The sequence below is a fragment of the Atractosteus spatula genome, chromosome 3 (genome assembly GCF_055471065.1).
Source record: "Atractosteus spatula isolate fAtrSpa1 chromosome 3, fAtrSpa1.hap1, whole genome shotgun sequence".
In the NCBI taxonomy this organism is placed as follows: domain Eukaryota; kingdom Metazoa; phylum Chordata; class Actinopteri; order Semionotiformes; family Lepisosteidae; genus Atractosteus; species Atractosteus spatula.
In genome coordinates this window covers 65,593,558-65,620,778 of record NC_142708.1, presented here as the reverse complement: position 1 = coordinate 65,620,778, position 27,221 = coordinate 65,593,558, and the positions used below count along the sequence as shown (strand labels likewise).

Sequence of the window (27,221 nt, the reverse complement as noted above, 5' to 3'; positions counted from 1 at the left end):
AATTGAAAATGTAACCATGAGGTTATGTCACTCTTTAAGCACAACCAAGAGGTTTATAGAGTACATGTTGGACTGTCCATATTATACATCATTATCGGCCACTGTGACTTAATAAGTGGTTCATTAATTATTAACAATTATATTGTGTTTTGTGATTGTCATAAATATATTCGTTTATCACTGACAGATTTACTGCTGAAACTGAGCACTCAGTTATTCCTAAAACAAAGGCTGAACATTGCCCTTTTGTGGGTGACTGGGAGACAGCAGCACATGCACCACATCTTATACTTCCTGTGGAGTTTTCTCTTTAAGCAGTTCTCTGTTGGCATGCTTCTGCTTTTTTCTAAGTGGTTCTAGGTCATTTCTTCTGCAGACATACATGAAATCAGAGAATTAAAAAACCTTTGTTACAAGGATGTGATCGTGTAAAACAGCATTTCAGAAAGACCAAAACCGGCTGAGCCACTGCCAGCTCATGTCAGTGGCTTGAGAAATATTTTTAGACTAACTGTATGCTTCTGTTAACCCTCAATAACCAGTAACCATGGTTAGCAGTGTCATGGTACCTTATATCTCTAACACACCCCAGTCCTGGGGTCCAGTTAAGCCAGTAGTGGACTTAGTTATAGTTCATTAAGTACTGAGTTGAACTGAGAACTTGCAGACACACTGGGTCTTCAGGATCGGGATTGGGCGCTCCTGGTTTAAATACTTTACCCTGTCCTGGTTGATTGGTTGACGAGTCCATTTTGAAAGTGACCGCAGCAAATGGGGGCTCCCACAGACACCACTAGTTAATGTGGGCGGACTGATGTTTTGCTGTGCTGCTTGGCTCATGCTTTATTCTCACCGGAGGGGCATCCAGGGAGATACAGTCCTGGAGCTCCAGAGTCCAGCTGGTTTTCCAGGTCTCTTGAAAATCATCAACGGCTGATGACCATTGAAAATGGTCGAACTGGTCCAATTTAGCTGATAATCTGATCAATGAGGTCATTAAGCGTAGGCCCAGACTGACTACTCTTGGTTTAAGAGTATTCTTGCTTTATCTTGAGACTGGTTCATTCTGAAAGTGCCTGTAGTAAACTGCCGCTGTCACGATTAATTTGGCTGGAGTGATACTTCACTGTGCTGCTTGGCGTGTGCTTTCTTCTCACTGCCCAGCCAACCAGCCCGATTATCTCCAACGTGCTCCACTGCAGCCCTCAAGGGCCAGAGTCCAATAGGTTTCCCGAGCCTCTCGAAACCATCATCAGCCGAAAACGTTTGAAAAGTGTTCAGTGATGCTAATCTTAATGGCCCAAATGGGTCATCAAGCGCTGGGGTGGCATGAAAACCTCCAGCGATTCCTGACCTTATGAAGAAAATCCTTTCTCCCTTGCAGCATTCAAATACAAACTTTCTCTTTCCAAACCTTTCACGTCTCTTTGTTTTGCCTCCTCTTGGGCAAATCGGGCATTGCTGTTTCTCGTTTTGCCCCGGCTCGGTAACAGGGCTGGTGACGGGCCCTCTCACGGGTTGGAGAAAAGGCACGTGACGCATGCACCCACCCCCACCCACCCGCCTACCACAGTCTGCACTGTCATCATCCGCCACTTGCCTTACTTCTGCAAGAGTGGCTGAGGTAAGCATCTGTTAGAGTTGACGCAGCGCTCACTGAGAACAGCGGATGCAAGGTCACAATTATCCAGAGCCACAGGATCTTCCCTGTAATGCAAGAAGCTGCAGAATCTCTGGGTGACCCCTAACCTACCCAACCCTGCAAGGCTCAAATGCCCTGCAACCCTGCAGTGCACTAAAGGCATAGCGGAGATTGGTGTGAAGGGAGGCCTACCGCTGAAGGCGCTCAGAAACCCAGAAATCCATCTCTTCCCGTTTTCCAATGAAGACCATTCCTGGATTAGAATGCGAACCGAGGCTTTTATGGACACTTCCTGAAAGAATGAAGAAATTCAAATGGCCAAGGGCCGGACACAGAGCAAGTAGAATAAATTGATGATTGAATGGGGCCATTGTGAATTTGCAGAGACGACTGCAGGAAGGGCTTTTGGAAGATGAGAAGATAAAATTGGGATGTTTAGGAGGGACATGGTTGCAGAAATCTGAATTCCTGGAGGGGCTTCATCCAGCTTTATACTGAACATGATGCCACTTTCCTTAAACTCGATATTATACAAGGTCTAAATATAATAGCCCAGGTACAGTAAGACCAGTTTGAACCTCAGGAACATTATGGCACTTTTACAGCATCATATCAAGAGAAATGACTTGTACTTTTATACAAAATCTAAATAGTTTCTACTTCATTTATTTTAAAACTTATTGTTCTCATTATTCTCTTTTGGCAGGAGATATGGATCGCAGATAACATCTTTAGTAATGTAGTGAGAGAGAATACTTTGTGCAGGAATACTGGTGTCACAGGTTGAACAAGTCCTTTTTAAGTTTATGAACTGTATATGCTGTATATATAAATAATTTATAAATAGTGCCACCAAAATGTGGTTAAAAAAGCCGCTGGCACAGGGCGATGGAAATAACAAGGAAGTAAATGTTTGTTTCATTTTGCATTTTTAAAGTTTTGCATTGAAAGGGCTAAGAGGAGAAAAGAGGAGGGGAAAGAGGAGAGACTTTTGAGGAGAAACTTGTCACAGGAAAAGAAAAGAATAAGGAGAAGCCAAATGAAGTGAGGTTGAATGCAATTCTGTCATAGACGGGTGGACAAATAGCCAGAAATGAGCAAAGGGAAATCAACAGGGATCTGAAAGAAGAGACCTCCAGAGGAAAATCCAAAATCAAAGGGCCAAGTGATGAAGTGTCTTACCTAAAGGCCGGGAAGATTCTGAACTGAATACAAGAAATACAAGCTACTGCACTGGCAGGTGACTGCAGTTTACTGTACCTACTGTACCATCGCTTAAACATGATGGAGACTGAACACAAGTTAATGGATGCGCAGCATTCCACAGTGACAGGAATGGGGGAGAAAGAGGGGGTGTGGTCCTGTACTTCACAAACAGCTTTCAGTCACAGGAACGCAGCCTCAAGGAATCACAGGTCTCAGAATCAATATGGGTCAGACATTGGGGAAAAAATACAGCGATGGGCGTTTGCTGCCACAGGCAAACCGCATTCAACCCAAGAGAACGCATACCCAGAGTTAGAAAGTGCAGGCTCCATGGATTCATTCTTCCTTTAAGAAATCCGTGACAAGAAAGAAAACTGTTTTAAAAGACAATAAGACCCAGTTAAAGAGAAGTAGTTTAATGACTGTCAGCGCCGGTTTTAAAAAGTATATAAAAAACTCTTAAGTCTTGATTTCCCAGCAAAATGTAAGCTAGAGGACATAGCAGAAACAGAGAGACTGTGCTTTTCGAACTGAGAACGGGAGGCATTGCTTTACACAAAGGGTTGGTGGAATGTGGAACAAGAGATGCACCCATGTTGTCAAGTGCTGTACGAACAGGACATGGTGCAGTTAATATAATGCCTGAAAGAGACTGGCACAGGAAATACAGTAAAGCACTTGGACCATCAAAGGAAGTGCAAATAGCATTTATTCATCATAAATATGGTGAATGAACTATTCAGGGGATTCTTACACTAATGTTTAGAGAGTCGTGAATCAATAAACCTGCTAAAAACCCATCAATCAATATTAAACAAATACCCACCTCTTCTATGCAAACTTTATGTTCCTTCCATCCAGTTTTTAACAGCTTGTTCCAATTCAGGGTCACAGGGGAGCTACACTGGAGTCAGTGGGCACAAAGGGGGTACTGGACGTCCTGGACACCAGCCAATGGCAGGGCACACACAGATACAGATACTGTATGTAAACACTTACACCAGGGCCAATTTTTCCAGAATCTATTTAACTTACCAATATTTGAGCTATGGGAGGAAACATGGGCACCCAGAGGAAACCCACACAAACATGCAAGCTCCAGTGCCAGTAGCACTCAAGGTCCAGAATTGAACCCAGGAAGCCAGCACTATGAGACAGCAATGCTAACCACAACGCCACTGTTCTTCCCCTTTCTCCTATTGAAATATTCTAATATAAAACTGATTTATAAGCGTTGGTGTCACCTGATCTTGCTTTCAGAAAGGCAGAGGTCTCTGCATTGACCAACTGCAGCCCTAATAAGGACACATTGTCTTTCACCATCAAAAGTTATCATTGTTATCATCAGCAAGTCATAAACATCTCAATGGGAAATGAAACTTGTATATAAGACTGAAACATCTGTCCAAAACGTCTTGATGAGGACACAATACAGAATTTTATACGTAAACATCGAGATGTCTATCATGCGGTTCAGACTCACCATGTGATATTAGGGAGGTCACCCATTTGACCAATGTGCAATGCAAGTTTATACTTCCTGCATGGATAACTTTGCACTTAAATAGTGTTAAATTGCAATTGCCATGTGTCTCCCTGCTCCAAGACTTCATCAAAGTCTTTGCAACCGCTTTGCCACTATCTTTTGCTTCCTCTTCCCCCTGCGTATTCTTTGTACCATCTAAAAATCTCAACTGTTGGCTAGATGTATCAGTTTCTGAATTGTTCATGTTGATCAGGAAGAGCAACAGGCCTCAGATGGATCCCTACAGCACACAGCTGCTTAGATTGGCCCGAATAGAAGCTGTACTCCTTGTGATAACAAGCTGTTTCGTGTTATCCAGTTTTCAGTCCATGAAGACATTGCACCAGTGCATCAATGCATCAGTCCATTGTGCAGTGGTTGAAATTTTGAATGTGATCTTTCCAAACATTCTTTTTCATGCATTTGGATCAACACACACCACGCAACACCACACCCTTGTGTACCCCAGGGTTAGTCATAGAACTGCCCCAGCTGAGCAAGTCCCTGGCCTCTTCAGTAGAGATGCTTCTTGTTTTGGGTACCATTATGTGTTTCTTGGCTCAGATCTCTCATTAAAGGTGTGAATCAGAACCTTAACTGGATCTGTTACTTCCAGAGAAAAGGAAGTGTGTGCAGAATGGGCTTCTGGTGTTTTCTGTACTCTTGCCAGAGTGGAATTGTTAGAATGCTTTGTGGATTTGGGCCTTGATTGTGAAATTGAAACTGAAATGAAACTGATGTACCATGATTTAAATTGATTTGGATACATGGACACCAGGAGTTACAGTTGAGGTCAGTAAACAATGAATACAGCCTGGATTGATGATGAGCCTCTCAGTTCATTAGTGAGGTTGTATGTTTTGTTATAATGTAAAATAATCCAACATTTACCTTTAAATATTCTTCATTCCAATTCTAGATAATTGTCGCCACTTGTACAAGTACATATTATGGGATATTTTAAGAATAATTAACCATACTTCATTACATAACCATTAAGATTATTTTGCTGCTGTTTTTTTTTGTGGATGACACCAGATTATCTCCAGATTGTTTTGTTCAAACGGAAAAGTCATTTTGAATGGTTTCAAAAGACGATTTCAGTTTCAGCAATGTAGCTTAATGGAAGACCAGTGTCAGTAAGCAGTTGTTTTTCTACAAGATCAGTGACCCTGAACTGCAATTGTAGATTAAAGTGAAACTCGAACTCTGGCTGGTAAAAACAGTGAAAGGCCATGCTATCCTGTAGTTGTATTTATTGTAGATGCAATTGTAACAGTGTCATTTTCTAGGTATAATACCCCCCCAAAAAAAACAGATGCAAAATTTAAAATTATTTAATCCAAGACGAATTTCCAATTCTGTTTTCCACAAACAATCGAGAAACTGAAAGAAAAATTTGATCCTTAATCCTGAAACATATACATGTACTGTATTATAAATAATTATAGAGATACAGGGAAGGTGTGAGTATAATACACATTATGACAGTTTTTTGTTGAAAATGAAGAGTTAGCTAATATAATACCATACTGAAATGCTACAATGTCATTGGTTCTTAGGCAAGCAATCAGAAAATGACATGCCTTCTCAAGGCCTGTATAAGTAAGAGCAAATGATACTACTGTAGAGTATCAAGTGACAGATGTCTGCACTCGTCACTATTGGTTCTTGTTGCTTATCCTTCTGGTGGGGCTGGATCAGAACCTCATCTGAATCTTTAGTTATGATGCCATACAAGTTGGCTAGACTATTGCTCCTACCCACTTACTGTACCTTGATCAGTTTTTTTTGTGGACCAGTGGATTCATTTTCTAAACTTTCCAAAAGCAGAACAAGACCACGTATATGGATGATTGTGGAAAGAGCTGGATGGTTAGGGATAAAGCAGCTCAGCACAGATAAGAGCTTAAAGGTGTTGACATCTTCCAGCCTTGGAAAGAACGAAAAAATACACAGCACAAAGCAGGCGTTGTTACAGGAGCAGGACAGTCCAAAAATGCCTTTAAGTAATTCCTTGGTAAAGTTTTGAAAAATCTTGAAATCTTGAAACTGGTGTCTCAGTAAACTGTGCTTCCTCTTTTTGGTACAGAGGTATTGTAGCACAAAGAAAAGAGGAACTCCAGTCATTTTTCAGAATGAGGCCTTTTCTTCACTCGACTACAAGAAGGAATTGCTGATTCCACTTTTCTTTTAAGCTCTTTACGTGTGTTCTGTCCAGTTTGCCACGGGTTTTTTACAGTATGTGTGATAGACCGGCTTCCCATCCAGGGAAGCTCTGTGCTTAGTTCATGTAAGACCACAGAAACCTGCATGAGTTCTGGCCTGACGGGCCACTGTGGCTTTGGTATAAGATAAGATCACTTTATTAGCCCTGTACAATTTCTTGCATTAGGAATTTGTCTTTTCACATACCCCAGCTTGCTCTCCATGAGACACACAGCACATAGACAGGGAGAGATACTTCACCAATGGGTTTCAGAGCTCTGTGTGCTGTTGTTTAGTTTTCCTCCAATATACTGTACCACTCAGTCAGTTTTCACAAGTCATTTTAGATGCCTTGTTACTTGTCAGGAAAGATCAGAATCTAACAAAGGGGAAACAACATAGTGGAGAAGATCCTTCTCGGAGCCTACAGTAGGAATATGGGAATTCCCGACTTTCATTGCTGCAGCTGTTAAGCTTTAGTGTCTATCACCTTCACTTACAGACTCTTATTACCTAGCAAACTACCCCCTAACTTGAAAGCTTTACAGTAACTACAAAACGTTTTCTAACATTTATACTCACTACTTAATTGACCTTATTTTCCTGCTAAAGCTAAATTGTGCAATGTAACTGAGGACATAATGACATATACTGCATGTTAAGTGTAATAATGCTTTATGAGGTGGAACAAGCAGCATACAGAGAATGTAGCAGGCTGCTTGCCGACTAGCGAGCCGAGGAGCCATGCACGCAGACAGACGTTCTGCTGTAGCTAGCTAGGGAACCAAATCGTGGTCCAGGGTTGTGATCCGACGCAAGCGAGGACCGTATCCAAGGAGGTACAGTGGCAAAGCACAAGGGAGTGTCAAGGAGATGCGCCAGTGTCAAACCAGGTGGACAGTGAACAAAGTCAAGGGTCGCTAGCGAGCAGGTGACCAGATTACCACCAAAGCGAAACGTGTGAAACGATGCAAAGAAGCTTGAGTTGCTGAAAGTTTAAACTTGATTACAGAGCCATGTGCCCTCTCAGGTCTGACTGTTTATGCTGAGGAATGGGAACAGCTGTAAACTGATTCCAGGTCCTCAGAGTCTCCAGGTGATAATATCACCTGCTGCCGCAACACAGCTAGCTCTCCCAGCAGAACAGCAGTCAATGCCAACATGACAGGAATCTTCCTGATTCTTTGACCCCTCCTTTGACCTTCTCTGACTAATGATTGGCCACCAGGACTGCTTGTTTCTGCTGTCTGTCAGGGTCTCACAGCCCTCCTTCATTCTTTCTCTAGTAACTCATGGGTTTGTAGCTTAATGCTCAGTTTATCTCCATCCAACTGAGTGACAAGCTGAAATGCAGCAGTGTGTCTTGATCCATTCGTCCAAGTGGGAGACAAGTCTCAATGAGGAATGAGAACGCAAATCAGATGGATGAAACCAGGATCGTGGATTGGGATGATGTGACATGGAATGCCATTATGACAGTGTCAGAATTTCTTTCATTCTTTTCTTCTTGGCTTTTTGATTTCCGGTACCAGCAGGGAGACACTTGAAAAGCAGGTTGGATCACCTGTCCAGCAGGGCTTAGCCAGAATTAATTAGGCACCTGAACAATGTTTTTTTGTCTTTTTCAGCTTCTTCGCTGGCACATGATCAACAAAAGAAAAAGAAGCCGGCTTCCACCATGGGTCCTGCCCAGGCATTCATCTCCGGGGCTACTACCCCTAAGCCCAATACCACAACTACCCACCAGCCCAATACCACAACAACCCACCAGCCCAATACCACAACAACCCATCAACCCAACACCACAACTACCCACCAGCCCAATACCACAACTACCCACCAGCCCAATACCACAACAACCCATCAACCCAACACCACAACTACCCACCAGCCCAATACCACAACAACCCACCAGCCCAATACCACAACAACCCATCAACCCAACACCACAACTACCCACCAGCCCAATACCACAACTACCCACCAGCCCAATACCACAACAACCCACCAGCCCAATACCACAACACCCCACCCCAATACCACAACAACCCATCAACCCAACACCACAACCCCAACAACAGCCCCTCCTACGCCCACGCAACCTGCTAATCTCACACAGGGTACTTACAACGTGACTGGAACAGATGGCAATGTTTGTATCTTGGCTCAGATGACTCTTCGGCTCATGGTGCAATACAAGAATACGACAAACAGCATGGTACTAAACCATCGACACCTATGGATTCACTTGCCTTACAGAAGCAGCTGAACAGCCCCAGGCAGCAGTCTCTATGTTAGGCTCTTGAGAACATGCAGGTTCCTGGACATTTTGCCCACAAAGATCCAGTTTGTTAACACAGTGCTAAAGATACCTTGAAAAGCTGAGTGTTTAAGACATCAGGTATTTGGATGGGCTGCATTTGTATATGACTGAGAATACACAGAGTTTAGTTAAAGCTATTTTTACTCCACAAAGAGATATTTTGCCATTTTTCTTTATTTGCTACCTGTGTCCTTTTAAAACAACTGTCACGAGGACTAGATAGTGTTTTCTTTTGATATAGCCAGCAGCTAATTTATATTGCCATGCAACTCGCATTGCAACCCACTGAAGATCAGCAGGTGTGAGCCTGGTCAGTACCTGGATGGGAGGCTCCTGGGAAAGCTAAGGTTGCTGCTGGAAGCGGTGTTAGTTGGAACTGTAGAGGAAACTCATGCTGCTGTCGGTGTGGGTCCTAATGCCCCAGTGTAGTGATGGGGACACTATACTGTAAAAAAGGCACCGTCTTTCAGATGAGATATAAAACTGAGCACTTTACTCTCTGTGGTCATTTAAAATCCCAGGGTGTTTCTCAAAAAGAGTAGGGTTGTTACCCTGTCATCCTGGCCAAATTTCCCCCCTGGCCTTTACTAGTTATGTTCTCCCAATAATCCCCATTTCTGAACTGGCTTCACCTCTGTTCTCCTCCCCACTGAGAGCTGGTGTGTGTTGAGCATACTGGCACATTATGGCTGCTGTTGCAGCATCGTGATGGGGGCTGCACACTGGTGGTGGTGGAGGGGAGTCCCCATTACCTGTGAAGTGCTTTGAGTGGAGTGTCCAGAAAAGTGCTATAAGAGTGTAAGGAATTGCTCTTATTATTTTACTAATCCAAATTGGGCAAAGGCAAGAATCTGTTTTCTTTGAAGTGTTTAGTTCCTTTTGATAGAAGAAATAACAGTAAAGAAAGAATAAGAGAGGCTCAGTAATGCAATAAATAGCAGAGGGGGATTCAGAAAAGGGAGAAATGGTGCTTCCCCATTAAAATAACCCCCAATTCAGGAGAACATAGGAGCCCAACCTCTTGAGTTCCTATCCAATGATCAGCGCAATGCGACATTCGGGGAAGAGAGCATTCACCGTCGGCACCTCTCTGCCAGTGGACACCCGCCCCAGAAGTCAGGAGAGTAATAAGGCAGCTTTTTCCAGACATAGCGATATGAAAGTGAAACAAGTCACTGAGGGAGAGGCCTGGGTTTAATTCAGCGCTCACCAGCTCTTTTCTTGTTGTGTGAGGTCAGTTTCTCTTGACAAGATGTCTGACCTGAAGACCAGATCTGAGCGGTTTTAATTGCTTAGTAGGTGAATTTTAAAGAGTATGTTGTTCTTACTGTTCTGCAGTAAGTCATTGTTTAAAAAAATAAGGGTACAAAGCCAGGCCTGCAAAAGATACATGAAAAATTAATGCTGGCAAAAGACACAAATTCCTGCTTGGTATGGAGAAGCTCCTCATTCATTAAATCATTGATGCATTGTTTGCTGAGTGTGGGGTGTTACTAAATATATCAGTCACAGTCCCATTCACCAAGCTTAATTCATTTGTAATTAACTCAAGCTAGAGACTTAATTGACAGATGACAAGATATTTAATAGAAACCAATACATTTGAATAAAATGGGTAATAATGCAAGCCTTTGCTCCGGTTAATAGTATAAAAAGTGCTGAGGAACTGATAAAAGAAATATCCTGAATTAACTGCTGATTTTCTCCTTTTTCAGGTGCAGGGCGTGTTCATCGTGCAGCCTCAACAAACCACAGCCTCAGGGAACTGCAGTCACACCAAATCCAGCCTCATGCTCAGCTTCCATCAGGGACACATCACCTTCCTGTTCACGAAGGTACGACTAGGGCAGCAGCACAGCGCAGGTTCCACCAGGCCTCTGTGTGCAGGCAGGTTCCACCAGGGATGTGGTTAACATCACTGCCTGGCTTCCCTTAATTCTGTATTGGATAAAGCAGTAAGAAAATGAATGTATGGATGGATTGTGAAGAATATAGCAGCATAAATTAAAATGTTGACAACATTAACAGCTTTAATATTTATAAATATATATATATATTTAAATTATATTCCCCACATAGTGATCATGGCTTCTGGAATAAAACAGGCTTCTTGATATCAACAGCAGAAGGGCTTTTTAACCTTGTTTGGATCAGCTTCAGGCTTCCCTCAGGTGAAAAGCTTTAGGAGACAGAAAAAAAACTGCTGGATTCTGGGCCTGAAGGACCAGGTTTAAGAACTAAAAAGTATATAGCTTTGTTTTATACTAGTCCATTTTGTATTCCTTAGGTAATTGACTCAAGGGTCTAATCCAGCCATTTCTTGATAGAAGCCAGAGTATGATCTTTGACTACATTGTTGGATAGCTTGTTCTAGACTCCCACAACTATCTGTGTAATGAACTGTCTCCTGTTCCCAATTTTAAAAGCACTTTTATGTAGCTTGGAAAGAGATCTTAGAAGGCCCCAGGCCTTTTCATTTACAGTATACAGTACTTTAGTCTTTTTTGGAAAGCAGATCATAAAAAGAACTGCAATCATTTGCTCTCAGTCTGTATACTTTGCCGAAACAGTACGGGATCAGTCTGGCTACAGTCACTGCCACTGCAAAGCTTACTTGCAAGACGGTTTCTAAATTAAAATGAAATTAAAGCATAAAGCAACACAACCCTGCAAAGATATTTAAATTTAGAAATGAAAAGAACTGCAAGCCAACAGACAGGTGTCTGAGACTGCTGGAGTTGTATTCAAGTTCTGGAACCAAAGATGAGTCTGCTGGCTTACTGTTAGCACACATGGGCAGGCAGAAAAGGAGGCCGTGGGGCTTTGGTCCAAAGAGCTGAGGGAGTTTTAGAGAGGCCGTATGGGCTAGTGATTAGAAGAAGTGAGGGGTTGAGAGAGGGAGGATAGGCTCAAAATCAAAAACAAACTGCTGGACTGTGACAGAGGCAGGGAACAAGAGTGACTTTGATTTCTCATTGTTGGCTTCCCTCTCTCTCCTTTCTCCAGGACAACAAGAAGAATTCTGTCTTTGTCAATTCTGTTGACGTCAGCCTGAACTACATGTTCCCAAATGCCAAAGGTAGGTCTTCCTCCCGGCTTTGAAGGCGATTTTCCCTACAATACCTCTGTTTGTACCTGGGTGTCCAGGCAAGCAGTGAAACAGTGAGGAAGTGCCCAAGTGAAAGTGATGATAACAGGCAAGCAGCAGGGAGACAGACAGGCTGTCATGTGACCAGGTGGAAGCGAGGGAGTCAATATTCAGTCTAAAGGAAGTTCTAGAAACAAAATCCAAGCGCAAGAAAAGTTTAAACCAGGTAAACACGGGAACAGAGCACCAGGGGAATCCACAAGCAAGGTTGAAGAGTGCAAAGCCAGGTTTGTAGAAAGGAAAACACAGGCACAAATCACGAGGAGAATTCACGAGTGAAGTTGAAGAGAAGGAATAATCAAAATACAAGAGGTCAAACAGGAGCAAGGAATGTCAAGTGAAATCAAACTCTTAAGACTGATTGCAAGGCTCTAAGCTTGAGTGATCTTAAATAGCTGCAATTTGTATTGCAGCCCAATTAGGCTGCCGTGGTAATTAACTACACACAGGTTGTTCAGATCACCTGCCAGACCATGAAGTCACAGCAACCGGCTGATTGACAGGTCTAGTTGAGACTCTGCTAGTTGCTGTGGACATCCCAACGTGTTCTCCTGCATTCCGACAAGGGCGATTATGACACTTCTGCCCTTAGGTCTTTCATGTGTAAGGAAGTGTAACTGTATTAAATCACCCATTTTCCCCCGAATGTTCCATCTGCTAACGGTTTGTTGCCTGACAGGGAGTCTCAATTCTCTGGCAGAGAATAAACCTCTACTCCAGCCAAACGCAAGTAAGCTTGTTGCAAGTAACCTGTTTTATCCACATGAAAAATATAGTAACGATTCACTTTCTATAGCGACGTCTGTCCAGTTCCATCTTTCACTGGCAACCATATACTGTACACTTGACTGTGGCCTGTAGTGCTTACAGTACAGTTGCCGTTCAGTAAACTTAATACAGTTAATCTGCACTGTATTTTAACAGTGCCATGTGTATACTGTACATTGGGCTTGCTTTGCCATGGTTTATTAGGTTTGTGTTGTTATCCCCTGCATAAAGATTTTCACTCAAATAATGCTTTGATTATAGGAAAGGACACATTATGTCACCCCCTGGGTAACCAGTTATTTTGTGCCAGCAGAGCATTATACACCAGCCCAGATCGAGTAACAGGAACCTTATATGTCTGTTTCACTTCACTTTAGGGGGAGTTAGGCTTAGGGCTAGAAAGCCTGAAGTTCAATTGATCTGGGACACTGAGATGAGCTCTTGTGCTCAACAAAAATATTCTAAAGGATCTTTAATGGCCACAAGTAATCGAGACTTCAGTTTAATGCCACAGCACAGGGTCTGATGACACCATACAGGGGCACAGGTAAAATATATTTTCCAGAGGGAAGAGTGCCACCTACTGGTCCACAAACACCATGACTAAAAGCAGTCTGACTTTCCTTAAAAGTAGTCCATCCAAATACTGCCCTGCTTAGCTTCTGATTCTTATAAGATCATATTTCAATTTGAAATGGCTGTTTTACTGCATCTTTTAATTTTTTTTCTGTGCTTTTAGCATGATTTTCCCAGTGCTGCATGTATTACTCCTTACTTTGTTTTTACCATGGCTCAGTACATCCAACCATTTTCCAACTGCTTTATCAAGTACAGGGGCGTGGGAGAGCCGCAGCCTATCACAGCAAGAAATTGGATGCCAGTCCATTGCAGGACACACATAGACACAGACACACACTCACCCCAGGGTCGGTTTTGCCAGAAACTAATTAACCTACCAGCATCTCTTTGGACTATGGGAAGGAACCAGAGCACCTGGGGCACAAAGACAGGGGGAACGCTCATACTCCCCAAGTCAGGAATTGAACCCAGGTCCTGTGGTAGATCCACACTTCTAAGGTTCTGAGATTCATTTTCATTCTCAGAAGAGGCCATCTTGTTATTTCCCATCCTCCTGGGCTACCCGCAGTGACTCCTTGTGGTGATCTAGGAGAACTGCACCTTGTCTTACCACCTTCTATCCTTATCAAAATTCTCTCTCGGGCATTGTTCTCTACAGTAATTTTTTTATATTTGTCAACTTTTATCTAATATATAAAACAACTGACACAAGCTGACCCTTCCAACGCTGTATTTTTGGTGATATTTTTCCTTCATCAATGGAAATTATTTAGTGACTTGCCATGCTTGATATTCAATGCAAAACAAATATATATATTTTTTTTTACAGAAACCAACTTTGAAGCTACAAACAGCTCTGTTGAGCTGTTTGAGACTAGGATTGGCCACTCTTACTCCTGCAAGAACGAAACAGTGATTATGAGGCCATACCTTTACCTGGAACTGAGTGAGCAGAAGATCCAAGCTTTTAACATCACCAAAAACACTTTTGGGCCAGGTACTATACGTTTCTCATAATGGTTAACCATACCATGGAAACTGCTTTAGAGCCCTCTAAGAAAAAATGAAAGCCAACAAGAAACACAATGAACATATCTGTGATCTGGCCACCCTCCTGCCATTACTATTGTGTAGCTTTACGCAGCACAACGTAGGAGCCAGGCTTCGGAACAGGGAGTTGTTTGTGCTGTCCAATTTTTATCTGACCGTACGTCTGCTTAACTAGATGACCTTTTCAAATTGTGTCCAATCCGCAGGTTTTCTCTTGCACTGTGAGAAACTTACAGTATAATTCTAAAGCTTGCTTGGAGTGAGGCTATCACTAAATTACAATCTAGAAGCCATTCGGCTGTAACTTCACTAATGCAACCGAAACGCAATAAACATTTTTCAGAAATGATTAATTCCAGTGGCCAAACGTTAGCCAATTTGTTACTATGTAGAAGTATATAGTACTTCTGGACTAGACAAATTGTGCACACTAGTTCTTCCCAGTGAACCAAGAGCTATCTGCAACTGCCAGGGCATCATGTGTGTTATAAAATGTCCCAGCTGCAACAGACTCTTGACCAGCGGCCCCATAGATATTCCTGATATCATGGAACTAAATTAAACCATCAGATGTTTTGGGCCTGGTGGAGAATTAAATTCCTGACCCAATTTGAAATAAGTAAAAGCCACCTTTTTAATAAAATCAATATTAAAACCAAGAAGCTCAGCTCTTCTGGGTTGGTCAGATCTGCCCCCTGGAGACGGAACAGTAAAAAAGGAAGCAGATTTCTGAGAGAAAAATTGTAAGTTTAGAGAAGTGAGACTAAGCAAGTTAACTGCCTTGTTGCAGTTAGTGAAGGACATTGGAAGAAGTCGAGTTGGAAGCTGAAAGGGGAGCTTAGGACAATATTTAGGAAACCCACAAACAATACACATATAGTGTACATGCACAAAAGAAACATTTGCTCAGCAATGTAATAGCCACAGGTATAAATGAGAACTGAAACCTATTTGTTTTTTAGATTTGGGAAGCCTTTATCTATGTTATGAGGGAAATAAATGGAATTAATTAAACAAAGGGTGTGAATAGGCATGGGACAGGGCTGAAAGATCAGCACTAAGGACTTTCAGATATAGTCTGACAATACTCCTACTCCACGGTTTCAGCAGTACCCAGCAAAGGTTAAAGCAAATTTAATAAGACTGATAAAGCATGATCAGCAATGAATGATCAACCTTAAAATATTTAAGCTTCTTATTTAAACAATAGACGCTGTTGCCCCATTTTGAAAATAGAATCAAGCTCAGTTTTGCCTCAATGTTTAACTTGCAGTTACTGTAGGATTTTGTTTGTGTTTTGACATTTCCCTTTCACACTTTTCCATAAATACCACTGGCGTGTCTTTTCTGTGCTTCAGTGATTCACTGATCAAGTCTTTTCATGTGTAATGGCCATAAATTATTGTTGATCTGGTTTTATTTCCTTGGGAACTGCTTGGGACAGTACAAATTGCGATAGAAGCGTTCTCAAGCATGGTGAGGAACGACAAATGTCATACACACTGTCCTCACCTGGTCACCTTGTGTCACTGCAGCTGACGCCTGTCCCGCCGACAAGCCCGACTACAGAGTGGCCATCGCGGTGGGCGTGGTCCTCGCCCTCCTGATCATCATCGTCATCATTGTGTACTTGATTGGCCGGAAGAAGAGGACGAGCGGGTACCAGGCCCTGTGAGATCTGCAGCCACAAAGGGGAAACCCGCCCCCTGCCCAGAGCCACACCCAGGAAGGCAGGGATCAAGATCTCTTTCTTGGCAGGGCTGATGTGTAAAAATGGAGATTGTGTCCAATCTTCAGCTTCCATCATTCTGTGCAAGTTTCCTTTTTATGGCAGGGCTTTACCTGGACAGTTGACTTTATCAAAGACTCACCCACAATTCTAGGGCTAAGGGCTACTGCACACTGAACAGTATCGCATGCAGATGAACATCCTTCCTTGAAAGGTGATGGTTTGGTTTTGTCCTCCATGTCTCTGATGCAATAGCACCCCCCAATCAACTGCAGTAGACAGGCAAGCCGTCTTCGTTGTGAGGACCCCAGACATGGACTCCCAGTGGATGGTTGTGGTCTTATCAGGTGTGGGATACATACGGAGAGACCAGAAGTCTAAAGGGGGTTAATGAAAGGGCTTTCACCTCTTTTCCTTGGAAGGGCTTTCAGTTAATATTCATTCTTAATAGCGATCCTTGTGACCTGCTTGAAGAACCTTTTTTTCCCTGTGTTATGATACAGTACATGCCATGACTGTCTAAGTAATATCACATATACTGTACTTGCTACATTTGCTCCAACAATATATACATAATGTTTCTAGGAGTTCCCACACATTAGGGTTCTTGAATTTTTTTTTAGCTTTTCCCCAGCTCTGCCACTCACAATTGTACATATAAAATAAATTTTCCAAAGCACGGGTATGATCCAGACTTGTACATTTAAGAAAATAAAGTTGCTGTTGCTGCAGTTACATTTAGAAAGCACCTAGGAAGAGAAAGAGAACTTGTACATAATGATGGAAAACGGTTCCCCTGATTTTTTTTCTAAATGATGGTGGTACCATCTGAATAAAGTCCACTGTATCTGTGCTTTTTAGAATGTGATTAAGCTCCAGGTGAAGGTTCAAGGTAAAGAGGCAGTGCACCAGCTTCTTTTTAGGCACAAAGGGTTAATTACAGATCTGGAGACCTGGGATCAGATTAGGTCTTCAGTAAATTTGCCATCGTGGGATAGCTGTGCACACAAAGAGGGTTTTTGGACAAAAAGAGTGTTGATATTTGAATTGAGCCAGCACTTTATCACACTTTAAAACAAGGCATTTTTCTGGTCTTGCCCAGCCCATTCATATTCTCCTATGGCTGGGGAAAGAAGAAATATGTGAAAAAGAAACAGAAATGTCCTTGAATTGTAAATCAGTGTCGTATCCCATGAGCACAAGCCAGGCTTAAGTCTTCTACTGTGCATCTTTAAGATACTGTACTTGGCTTGTGAGCTGGAGATACTACACTTACATCAGAGCTGGATAGCGCCCTCATGAGCCATATAAGACACACAGAGAGGTAAGAGGGGGTATAGCACTTGAAGAAAATAGAAATTAGGTTAAATCTATTGAAAATTGAGATATTCTTATTACCAAAGTGTTCAGAAGACCTGTAAATCAAAACTGAACCTTTTCTCGTCTGGTATTGTAGTTCATCTCTTGTAATGCTATAGAATACTTTTGTCAATTTTCCTAGAATATTTTGTAAAGTGATAGAAGAGGCATTGCACACCCTGAGATTTCTGATTCGTTGTCTGTCGGGTATACTGGGGGAATCTATCTTGCTGTGCTGTGTTTCTGATTTGAGATGCAGAAGAAATTATTCCTAAGTTGGTGAAGTGAAACACTGGTGAAGACTCGCTGGAGGAGGGAGCAGGTTGATGTATTATACATTTTGGAAGGGGCTGCAAATATGGATACTTGTTAGTTTAGGTGACGTCTAAAACCAGTTATAATGACGGACTTCTGAAAGGGTGTCTGTCAAACATAGAGCTCAAAGCAAAGGGTTTGAATAAACCTAAACTGCAGGAGAGGACTTTGGCACAAGTCTCTGAGTTCCTTCTTCATCGTAGTGTCTGGTATCTCTGGTGACAAGCCGTCCAGAGTAGCCTGTCCTGTTGGACTCTGATCACTCAGACCTGTTTGCAACATCTTCACAGATACACATGCGCTGAAGTGAGAAAATACTAAAATTATGGTTTGAGAAGAAGTGTTCTTTACTTTGAACTCAGGGCAGATATCTTCAGTACAATACCAAAGACAATCAAATCCATTTTTTTTACATTTAAAGGTTGAAAAACCATTTCTGTTTTACAGTTCTGATAGATCCTCTCAGTTGATTTGAAACCAATAATTTTGAATGCTGATATAACCGGTTCTTCCAAAAACAATGCAAATTCTTATTCCTAATTAGGAACAGTTTTGGTGGAGGGCACTATTTTTGTAACGCTGTTTGCAATTATGCCGATAAATACATTTAAATAAATATTTAAACTCCAGGCCATGTGTTTCATTGTGAGTTCCTTAAGAGAGATGTGTGATGTTGCTCTACAGAACAGATGGCTGTGATTTGCACTCTCCTCACTTGGAACGCTCAAACTCACCTTGCTGCTCCGCTCATTAATGGGTTATTGATGGTACGAGGGAGGATCCAAATTCAGTTGAATGAACCTGATCAGGGGCATTACGGTGGCCCAGTGGTTAGCATTGCTGCTTCCCAGTGCTCGGGCCCTGGGGGGTTTTCTGCATGGAGTTTGCATGTTCTCCCTGGGTTTGTGTGGGTTTCCCCTCGCAGTCCAAACACATACTGGTAGGTTGATTGGTTTCTCAGAAAACTGGCCCTACCTTGCGCCCATTGCTAGTCAGCACAGGCCTCCAGCTCCCCCACAACACCGACATGGATAAATCTTTCGGAAAATGGATGGATTAAATCTGATCAGTGCTGCTTCCTCGGTTCCTAAATCCCGGAGGGTCTGCATCACCTGGTTCTGTGTTCTGCAAAAGCCTCGTTGGGCAATATGAGCTGTATCTGGTAGGTCCATGTAGTGTTTGTGTCCTTCTGTATACTGTTTGTTGCTTCTGCACTGTTTATATCTCTTTTGTTCTTTTGCATCATGCACAGCTAGCAACATTCCTGTGTCAGAGACAAGACTGTGGATATAAACTCAATATGTAGTAAGGAACTGTGACCCTCTTCAGGAAAAGTGGAGTGAAAGTGGATGGATGTAGTAAGGATGGTAATTTCTGCTGATCTTCCACTAGAGGGCATTAGGTTCACATGCCATGCATTAATGAGTTAATCAGTGAAGGGCTTAAAATCACATTCTCATGGGGACTTAATTTAGCAGGGTCAGCCATTTATACAGCATCCCTGGAGCAGCTAGGGTTAACAGCCTTGCTCAGGGGCCCAACAGAGCAGGATTCCTCTGCCAGCTACAGGATTTGAACTGGTACCCTTCCAGCCACAGGCACAGATCCTTAGCCACAGTGCCACCACTCTGCTCCTAATGGGGATGGGTTGGTTATTGTTACATCAGTTTAGAGTAGGTCTTTCTTTGGCGCACAGAATTTTGTTAAATTAAAGTCTCTTTGTACAGCGTTGGACTGACCGTTGTGATTTTTCTATGTGCTCAGGCCCCCCGAGCCACCTGGGTAGAGGTACTGGTCACAGGTACTGGTACTAAGAGGGCATACGGAAGGGACACACACACATGCCTGAAAAAGAAGTGTCAAAAAGAAACCATGTGATGCCTCGTATTGATTTGCTTGCATTTTATTCGGCAAAGTGCTTAAATCATCCTCCAGCACACTCAAACTGGGTTACATGGTGCATTTGAATTTGTCTCTCCTTGCTGAAAATGTAGCTGTGAAGTATAAGTCTTTGAGATCTGTGAGCGAAAGAGAAGTGATGTTCTAAGCTTGCTGCACAAAACTATTGAAGTCTTCGTGCTTAAATGTTGAGCATTAATAAGTGATACATTTGAACATTAACTGAATAAATAATCATCAGTATCTTCATTACACATTTCTTTATAGAAAAATAGCTTTGAATTGATAGACTAACAGATCGCTAATTAAGATGTGTTTTTGCAGCTTAATTTCCTGGCTGGTATTGGCAGAAACTTGGGATTCTGCTCCTCATGCTTCAGGAATGAAGGAAACAGATGGAAAAAGACTCCCTGTATGGAGGTGTGGTAGAGGGGCAGAACTGTGGCCCAGCCCAGGTTAGTAGCAGACAAAGGGCAGTTGCTCATAACAGCAGGAGTCATACCAGTAGAAATTGCCCCTGCTGTCTTTCTGTGCGGCCCCACACAGCTCGTCCAAGGGGTGGCTGGGTTGGCCCTCTGCCCAGAGCTGGTACTCCAGTACCTGCTCATTGGTCCAGTACCACTGCTGCCAGGCCATGTGTTTCTTCAGACCCAGCCACACCTTGTCTAGGGAGTGTTTCTGGAGCGTTTCCTCCAGCTGTTTTTGGTCCTTGACGTCTGCGATGCTCAGGAGGTCGGTGTAGTTCGTGCGGCAGTAGCTCAGAGCATCCTTCCATTCTCTCTTCTGCGAGATGACATACAGCGTCCTCTGGACATCTGGGGGCACCCAGAATGAATAGAAAATGAGAGTTATTTTCTTTCAAAGAAACTCCGTCTGTAGACAGAAACCTTAGTATTGTATTAACCCCAAAGGGATCTAGATTCTAGTGAGAAATCTTTCTAATTACCGTATACTGTAACTCAGAGACTAATGAGAGTAATGAGAAGGTCCCTGCACACCTGTATGAGTCTGTCTGTATTTATTTTTCATGAATCTTCATGATTTGATTTAAGGTCTGACATGAGCCCTAGCTTTTCAGCTGTGGACGTTCTCAATGGTGTGACACTGTCCAATATATTATCTTGCACATCATGGAAAAAAGGTGGAATTCAAATTAAAATTTGGTTTCCCATTACATTGTCTTCAGTTTTTCTTCAAACCTATTTCAACTGAGTTATCAAGAATGTTTTTTAATGATAATGGCTTTGAAAGAGTTTATGAATGGCTTGTTAACCCCTACAGTTTGGGGGTTCCTTCCTTCTGATAAGAGCATCTGATACAGTTTAATACTTAAATATGTTAAGATAGTGTGGTAGGAGGTGTTAGAAATGTTTTAGGAGAGCAACAGTATGCTAGGTGACAGGATAGGGAGAGACGGAACAGATTCTTTGCAACCAAACACTTGAAGAAAGGGGACCATCAAGGACAGAGGCTGCGAACAGTTTTTAAAAATGTCATTAATAAAGTCATTTACAGTAATCCAATCAGTCAATCATGCAATCAGTGAATAAATCAAACAATTGATCCAATGTTTGGTCTATTGATGGATGCATGGACACTGAGTGGAGAAGAGCCAGAGGATGAAGGGGTTTCTGGGTGGTGTGAATGTACAGTATGTGATACCCTTGCATGACAAATTACATGCTATTGTTGACACATGGCTTGAAGAGGAGACAGAAAAAAAGCTTTTGGATTCTTCATATTCAACATGGAAATCCACGTGTCCCTTCATTTTTCCCATTTGTCTGTGTCCTGACCCCGAAGAAGAAGGACATGAATAAGCCCGTGAACAGGGAACAGCAAACGAATGTCAAAAGGCAGCAGGAGGGAAGACTTAAAATGAAAGTTATGAGTTATGGAGTGCTCATTACTGACCCAAGCAGACGGACAAGTGTGCGTTTCCACAGTCTTCCAGTTTCCACATTTCTGTGACAGGGTCTATGGTTCCGCAGAGCACTGTCTTATTGTTGCTGGCATGCTGAGGCGAACAGGGAAAATTCATCCTCTCCTTGTTGACCCAACCCCACTCACTGTGATTGTAAACCCCCCCGATCCACACCCGCCTCTGCTGGGAGACGTTGGCCAGCTGCAGGACGTCCCGCGCCTCGGAGGCAGTCCGGAAGATGCCCAGGTCTTTGTACCTTGCCTGGCAGTTTTGGCGGGCCGCGGTGAAGCTCTGGTTCTCCTTCAGGAGGTGGAAGGTTCGGACTTCGCTGGCCAGCACGAGTGCGCTCTGAGCTGCACAGAGAAAGAGGGTGAAGGGGTGAGATCCAGCAGCTGCCACAATGCTAGCGACAAATAAGCACTTTGATCTTTGTGAATTTTTGACAGCTGACCAGCCACTAGAGGTCACTAATGTCCACCATCATTTGTAAATAGACACACCAGGTGATGATTAATTAGAGAATTGCTGAAGGATTTAGAGGTCTTGTAATGATTAAGGACATACAGTAAAGGGCATCCATGGTGTTTTGGTGCTTGTAGAGCTTGTAGGGGTGGGTGTTTGATAAGAGCCTTGCGAGGCAGCTTTGGAGTCAGGACTTGCATAACCTCTGAAATATAGCCTCCTCCACTGAACAGAATTGCCATTGTTGGTTTTTTTGGTTACTGACACTGTCAGTGTCCTGAAGTGACTTATATGGCTAAATAAATTCCATCTACTATAAATGCTTAAGGCTTCAATACAGTAATATTTAGATTTGGATATATGTTTAGTTAGCATGCACATGTTAGTGGCATGGTGGCACAATGATTAGCATTGCTGCCTCACATCGCTGGGGTCTTGGGGTCAATCCTTTATTGCCGTCTGCATAGAGTTTGTACGTTCTCCCTGTGTTTGGGTGGGTTTCCTTCAAGTGCTCAGGTTTCCTCCCACAGTCCAAAGACATTCCGGTAGGTCACTGTGTGCGTTTGTGATGGACTAGACTTGTGTCCATGATGTACCCTGCCTTGCCCCTGTTGCTTGCTGTGATGGACTCCTGTTACCCTGCAACCCACATTTGGATTAAGCAGCTAGAAAATGAATGAATGATTACCTAATGTGTTTTAAGAGAACTGACTAAATGGGCACAGCAGTCAGTGACAAAGCAGCACATTGTTCTAGTCGGTATATAATGGAATATAAGAATTTGATTCTATCAAGACAGAGTGTACAACCACATCTCTTTCGCTACAAATCCCATTAAACACATACAATTATTATACAGAACTATTTATGTAGGAAAGGGACAGGTTGTGGTAGAGTTAACAACAAACTAATTAGGGATCCTGACTTGAAATTAGAAAGGTTTGCAGGTTGGATTCTAACTTTTGTATCCTTAAGCAAAACACTGCACCCAAATTATTCCAGTAAAATGTACAGCAGTAGAAATGGGCACAAACATAAGTTGCTTTGGATAAAACATTAGCCAAATAAGATAGAAAGTGCAGAAGTTGCTATATTTTGTTTATATTACACGTAGGGGATGTAAATAAGAAATAAGTAAAAAAAAAGTGAAGTACTGTATGTTCAAGGCATTGCACTGGAAAAATAAAAACCCAGCACAGAGAAACTCATAAAGGGCTTTTGTCCAATTAGACCTGCATCAGTCAGGCGACTTCAGAATTCTGAGCTATGTCCCCATTTTGTTTCTCACTGCTGTAACCCAGAAAAAGCAACTGTACAGTTGTTGCTGTTGCTATTCATGATTGCAGGCCTGAAAAGGGATGCGACACTAGTGAATAAACTACTGAATTCACACCGACTGGGGACACAGAGATCAAGCTAACGGCCCAGCAGGATTATCAATGCAAATCTGAAGTATAATAATTAAACTCAATGCCATGAGCTGGGTGCACAATCTGTCTCTGATGCAGTGCTAAATGCTTGTTTGGATCTCCTCGCAGAGCTAAGTTTCAGAAAAAGCTCACCCAGTCGTGGAGTAGGTGGGTCCTGAAGTAGGAAAACACTTATATATATTATTATATTATATATATTATTGATGGAAAATATATATATAATTTATCTGTATTTAACACTACAGCGTTGGTTCAGGCGCATTGTGTAATATGTCGGCTGTTTTAACATATCTTAAGCAGCTCCAACAATTACAGCTACACATCAAAGGACAGGACTTGAGACAGGACCAACTGGTCATCTCATGCTACATATCAAAGGACAGCTATACATCAAAGGACAGGACTTGAGAAAGGACCAACCGGTCAATTCATGCTACATATCAAAGGGCAAGACGAATACACATGAAGCAGTGAAACAAAACATCTTCCTGAGATCATACTGTATATAAGAGCTGGGAAACCCTTGGAGTTGGTCTGTCCTGCGGGGCAGACCCAACGCGCGTTGATGTCATTATTGAGCTCAATAAAACAACTGAATCCACAAAGGCTGTGTCCTGCTCCTTGGATGAAGGATTTCCCACAACAGTCCCAACTCTCACAGACACTTACAGTATGAGGGGATCATGGCTATTTACCTTCACCAGGAATTCCTAACCCAGGTGGGAAGCAGGTGGGAGTTGTGGAGACTGATCCCAGGCTCTGAAAGCTAAAGACAGCTGATACACAAACTCCCAAGTGCTCGCACACCGTCTGGAAAAAAACAGTATATAAGCAGGCAAAGACTCAATCTCCTGGCCCATCTCCACAATCCTCCACTTCTTACAGAACCTGCTTGATTAAATAACAGCACCTGGAGTGCTTTCTGTTGGCAGTACAGTGCCAGCTTGTCCCAACAGGATCAGCAGCCACAGCCACTGTGCCTCTATCACCTCCAGACATCTGCTTTCCCCGAGTGAGCTATGTACAGTAACCCAATTTCAATCCAGTCAGAACTCCACATTTTAACGCAGATCCAAATCTAGGACACTCACTCACCCAGCAACAGGAAGAGGACCCTGTCGTTCTTCATTGCCTGCACGCTGTCTCCCCGGCGCTCTTTTGGGGAAACAAAATGGAAATGAATGGTTCCTTCACATCTTTGTCGAGCACCACGTTCGCAGTCTTGTGTTGTCACCTGTTTTGTGTTGTCACCTCTAGACTGTCAAAACTTCTTTTTAGTCACTTTTCAGTAGCTTTCGAATCTCTCTGACGATCTGTCTGTTCCCTAACCCCTTCACACTGTAATGCCCCAGTGCCCACACAGCAGGCCCTCCCCACCTACCTCTTAGTATCCGAGCCACAAGCACGAACAAGCTTTTATTTCTTCAGTTTAGTGTTTAACTTGACAGGGTCTCTCTCTTCAGCTCTTTGATCTGTACTGCACATTGTGGTTTGTTATATTTTACACAGAAGTGTTTGTCTGTAGGCTACGTAGGCACCATTCAAATCATGTCAAGGGCCTGTCCTATTCAAAGCACCTGGACGCACTGGTCATGCTGAATTCAAATCATTCTGACTTGGTTATTCCCAGATTCATTCAAATGATCTGAGTTCTGTAGCTTAGCGCTCTGAGACCATTCTTTAAAGAAGTCTTTTCTGATTTATCTTGATCAAAAAGGATTTGAGCTGTCCAGGAGGCCTGTAAGGAGTTCCCACAGCCATTCTGGAACAGCCTCTCCAATAGTTCAGCAGCACAGGACATAATGTAGCAGTTTAGAGAGGCAAGAAATGTTCCACTCCTTCAGGTTTTAAAGCAGGGGTCTGAATCTGTACTGCAGCCTGCAGGGACCCCTTTGGTTCTCAAAATCTGTTCTCGCATACTGTATCTGATCAAAAATATTTGAAATAGGTCAGTTTTATAACCCAAAGATATATCACTATAGAATGAAAGAGAAATACCTGTATTTATTTTAATTTCACAGTAAAATTAAGAATACAGGGAAAATACACACTGTTTTGTAAAGGAATGAGTAAATTCCATGCTGAAAAGAGAACAAAAGAAACACGACGTTTCGGCTGTAGAGCCTTCAGGTGTGACTTCTCTTTTCAGCATGGAATAAACCTTTACTCCTTCCTTTGCGGCCTACGCATGCTGACGCAGCCACCTACTTGAACCACTTTTTTTGTAAGTTTACTTTAAAACACCAAGGTTTGTCCTTGTATGGGAGAAAGAAAGTATTTGTACTCACCTTCTAGAAAAAAAAATCTTGCAACCCCAGAAAAGAACAACTGCTTTAAAGCAATCAGATGTTTTGCCATATTCATACATCTGTTGTCAGAACCGATAGGTTGTCTTCCCCTGTTTCCACAGCCAAAGTTTCTTCTGCCCCAACTCCCCTAATTACAAATTTCCTAAATGCGTCTTCTTAATGGGTGATGCTGTTTCTTGTGAAATAACGTTTATTATTTATCCCTTATGTAGGAGGGAGTAAACACTTTTGTCTCTGGTCCTGTGTGCACGGAATTAATTAAAACAAGCCTACAAACTGGTGTTTGATCTCCTTTTAACACATAACTGCCTTATAAAATGAAATCCCTTAATTAAGTGCTTTAAGCCGACTGTGACTACAGGACTGCACCCTGGACTGAGTGCTGCTTCATCACTGGGTTATTCCTGAAAACCCCCAGCTTATTCCCATGGCTAATACTAACTTGCTTAAATTAGGGAAAACTGATTGTATGATTTGCTTATTTATTTTTAATCATGCATATGTCTTATGTAAAATATCTCTCTCACACACTGGTAACACAAATTCTTACTTTTTATCTAAATTGTGAAGATTACATACAGTATGTTGCTAACTTTCTCCACTTGTGCATGCATGTCTCTTATTTACAAATGGGTTCATGTTATGTTAAATGCATTGTGTACTGTACTGTGTTATGTCTTGTACCTGCCTGCAAAGCAAAATTATGCTAAAATTATGCAAAATTAAGAAATAATGGCCCAACTAGGGTGATGGGAGAAATCAGGATAAAAAACTCAGGAAATGAATAGTGGAGCCTAGTTAACTCTCCATACCCCTAGAGAGCCCTTGTCTCAGCAAAGTCCATTAGCACAAATTACAGTTGCTTTTTTTCTCCCACATTGATTGGTATCGTTCATTCATTTTAACAATTCATTACAGCTGACCTGCTCTAGATCAAATTCTCCCTTGTGATTGAAGCTCTTCAGCTTTCTGTAACAGGTAACACATGACCTGCAGTTCCTCTCTCAAGCATTTAGACATTATTCAAATCTTGAGTGAGACCTGGTCTATTCAAATCATCTTGACTGTACTGCAAATAGCCCATCCAAATTGCTATTCCATTGTTTTACCTGATCACTGAAAGCCATTGCCAGTCTTTTGTTTTCTAGCTATACATCTGTGCATTTATGTTTTTTTTACATCCATTCATTTTCTAATCGTTTCTTCCAATTCAGGGTTGTGGGGGAGTTGGAGCCTATCCTGGCAAGCAATGGGCACAAGGCAGGGTACACTCTGGATGGGACGCCAGGCCATCAAAGTGTAGACAGACATAAAGACACACACTCACACCAGGGCCAGTTTTTCC

General features: G+C 42.4%; 2 protein-coding genes across 2 annotated transcripts in view; one reads left to right on the top strand and one right to left on the bottom strand.

Annotated features, from left to right (window-relative positions):
- Positions 1–18,481, top strand: part of LOC148838247 (lysosome-associated membrane glycoprotein 1-like) — a 19,891-nt gene extending 1,410 nt beyond the window's left edge. Inside the window, exons 2-6 of the mRNA XM_088910589.1 lie at positions 8,210–8,799; positions 10,620–10,739; positions 11,911–11,983; positions 14,229–14,396; positions 15,985–18,481. Coding sequence (XP_088766715.1) covers positions 8,210–8,799; positions 10,620–10,739; positions 11,911–11,983; positions 14,229–14,396; positions 15,985–16,124 — 1,091 coding nt within the window. The 3' untranslated portion in view covers positions 16,125–18,481. The remainder of the gene's footprint in view (positions 1–8,209; positions 8,800–10,619; positions 10,740–11,910; positions 11,984–14,228; positions 14,397–15,984) is intronic.
- LOC148838246 (secretory phospholipase A2 receptor-like) overlaps positions 17,177–27,221 on the bottom strand; it is a 19,030-nt gene continuing 8,985 nt past the window's right edge. Inside the window, exons 2-4 of the mRNA XM_088911164.1 lie at positions 24,663–24,801; positions 21,666–22,028; positions 17,177–20,566 (exon numbers count right to left, since the gene is read on the bottom strand). Coding sequence (XP_088767290.1) covers positions 20,208–20,566; positions 21,666–22,028; positions 24,663–24,801 — 861 coding nt within the window. The 3' untranslated portion in view covers positions 17,177–20,207. The remainder of the gene's footprint in view (positions 20,567–21,665; positions 22,029–24,662; positions 24,802–27,221) is intronic.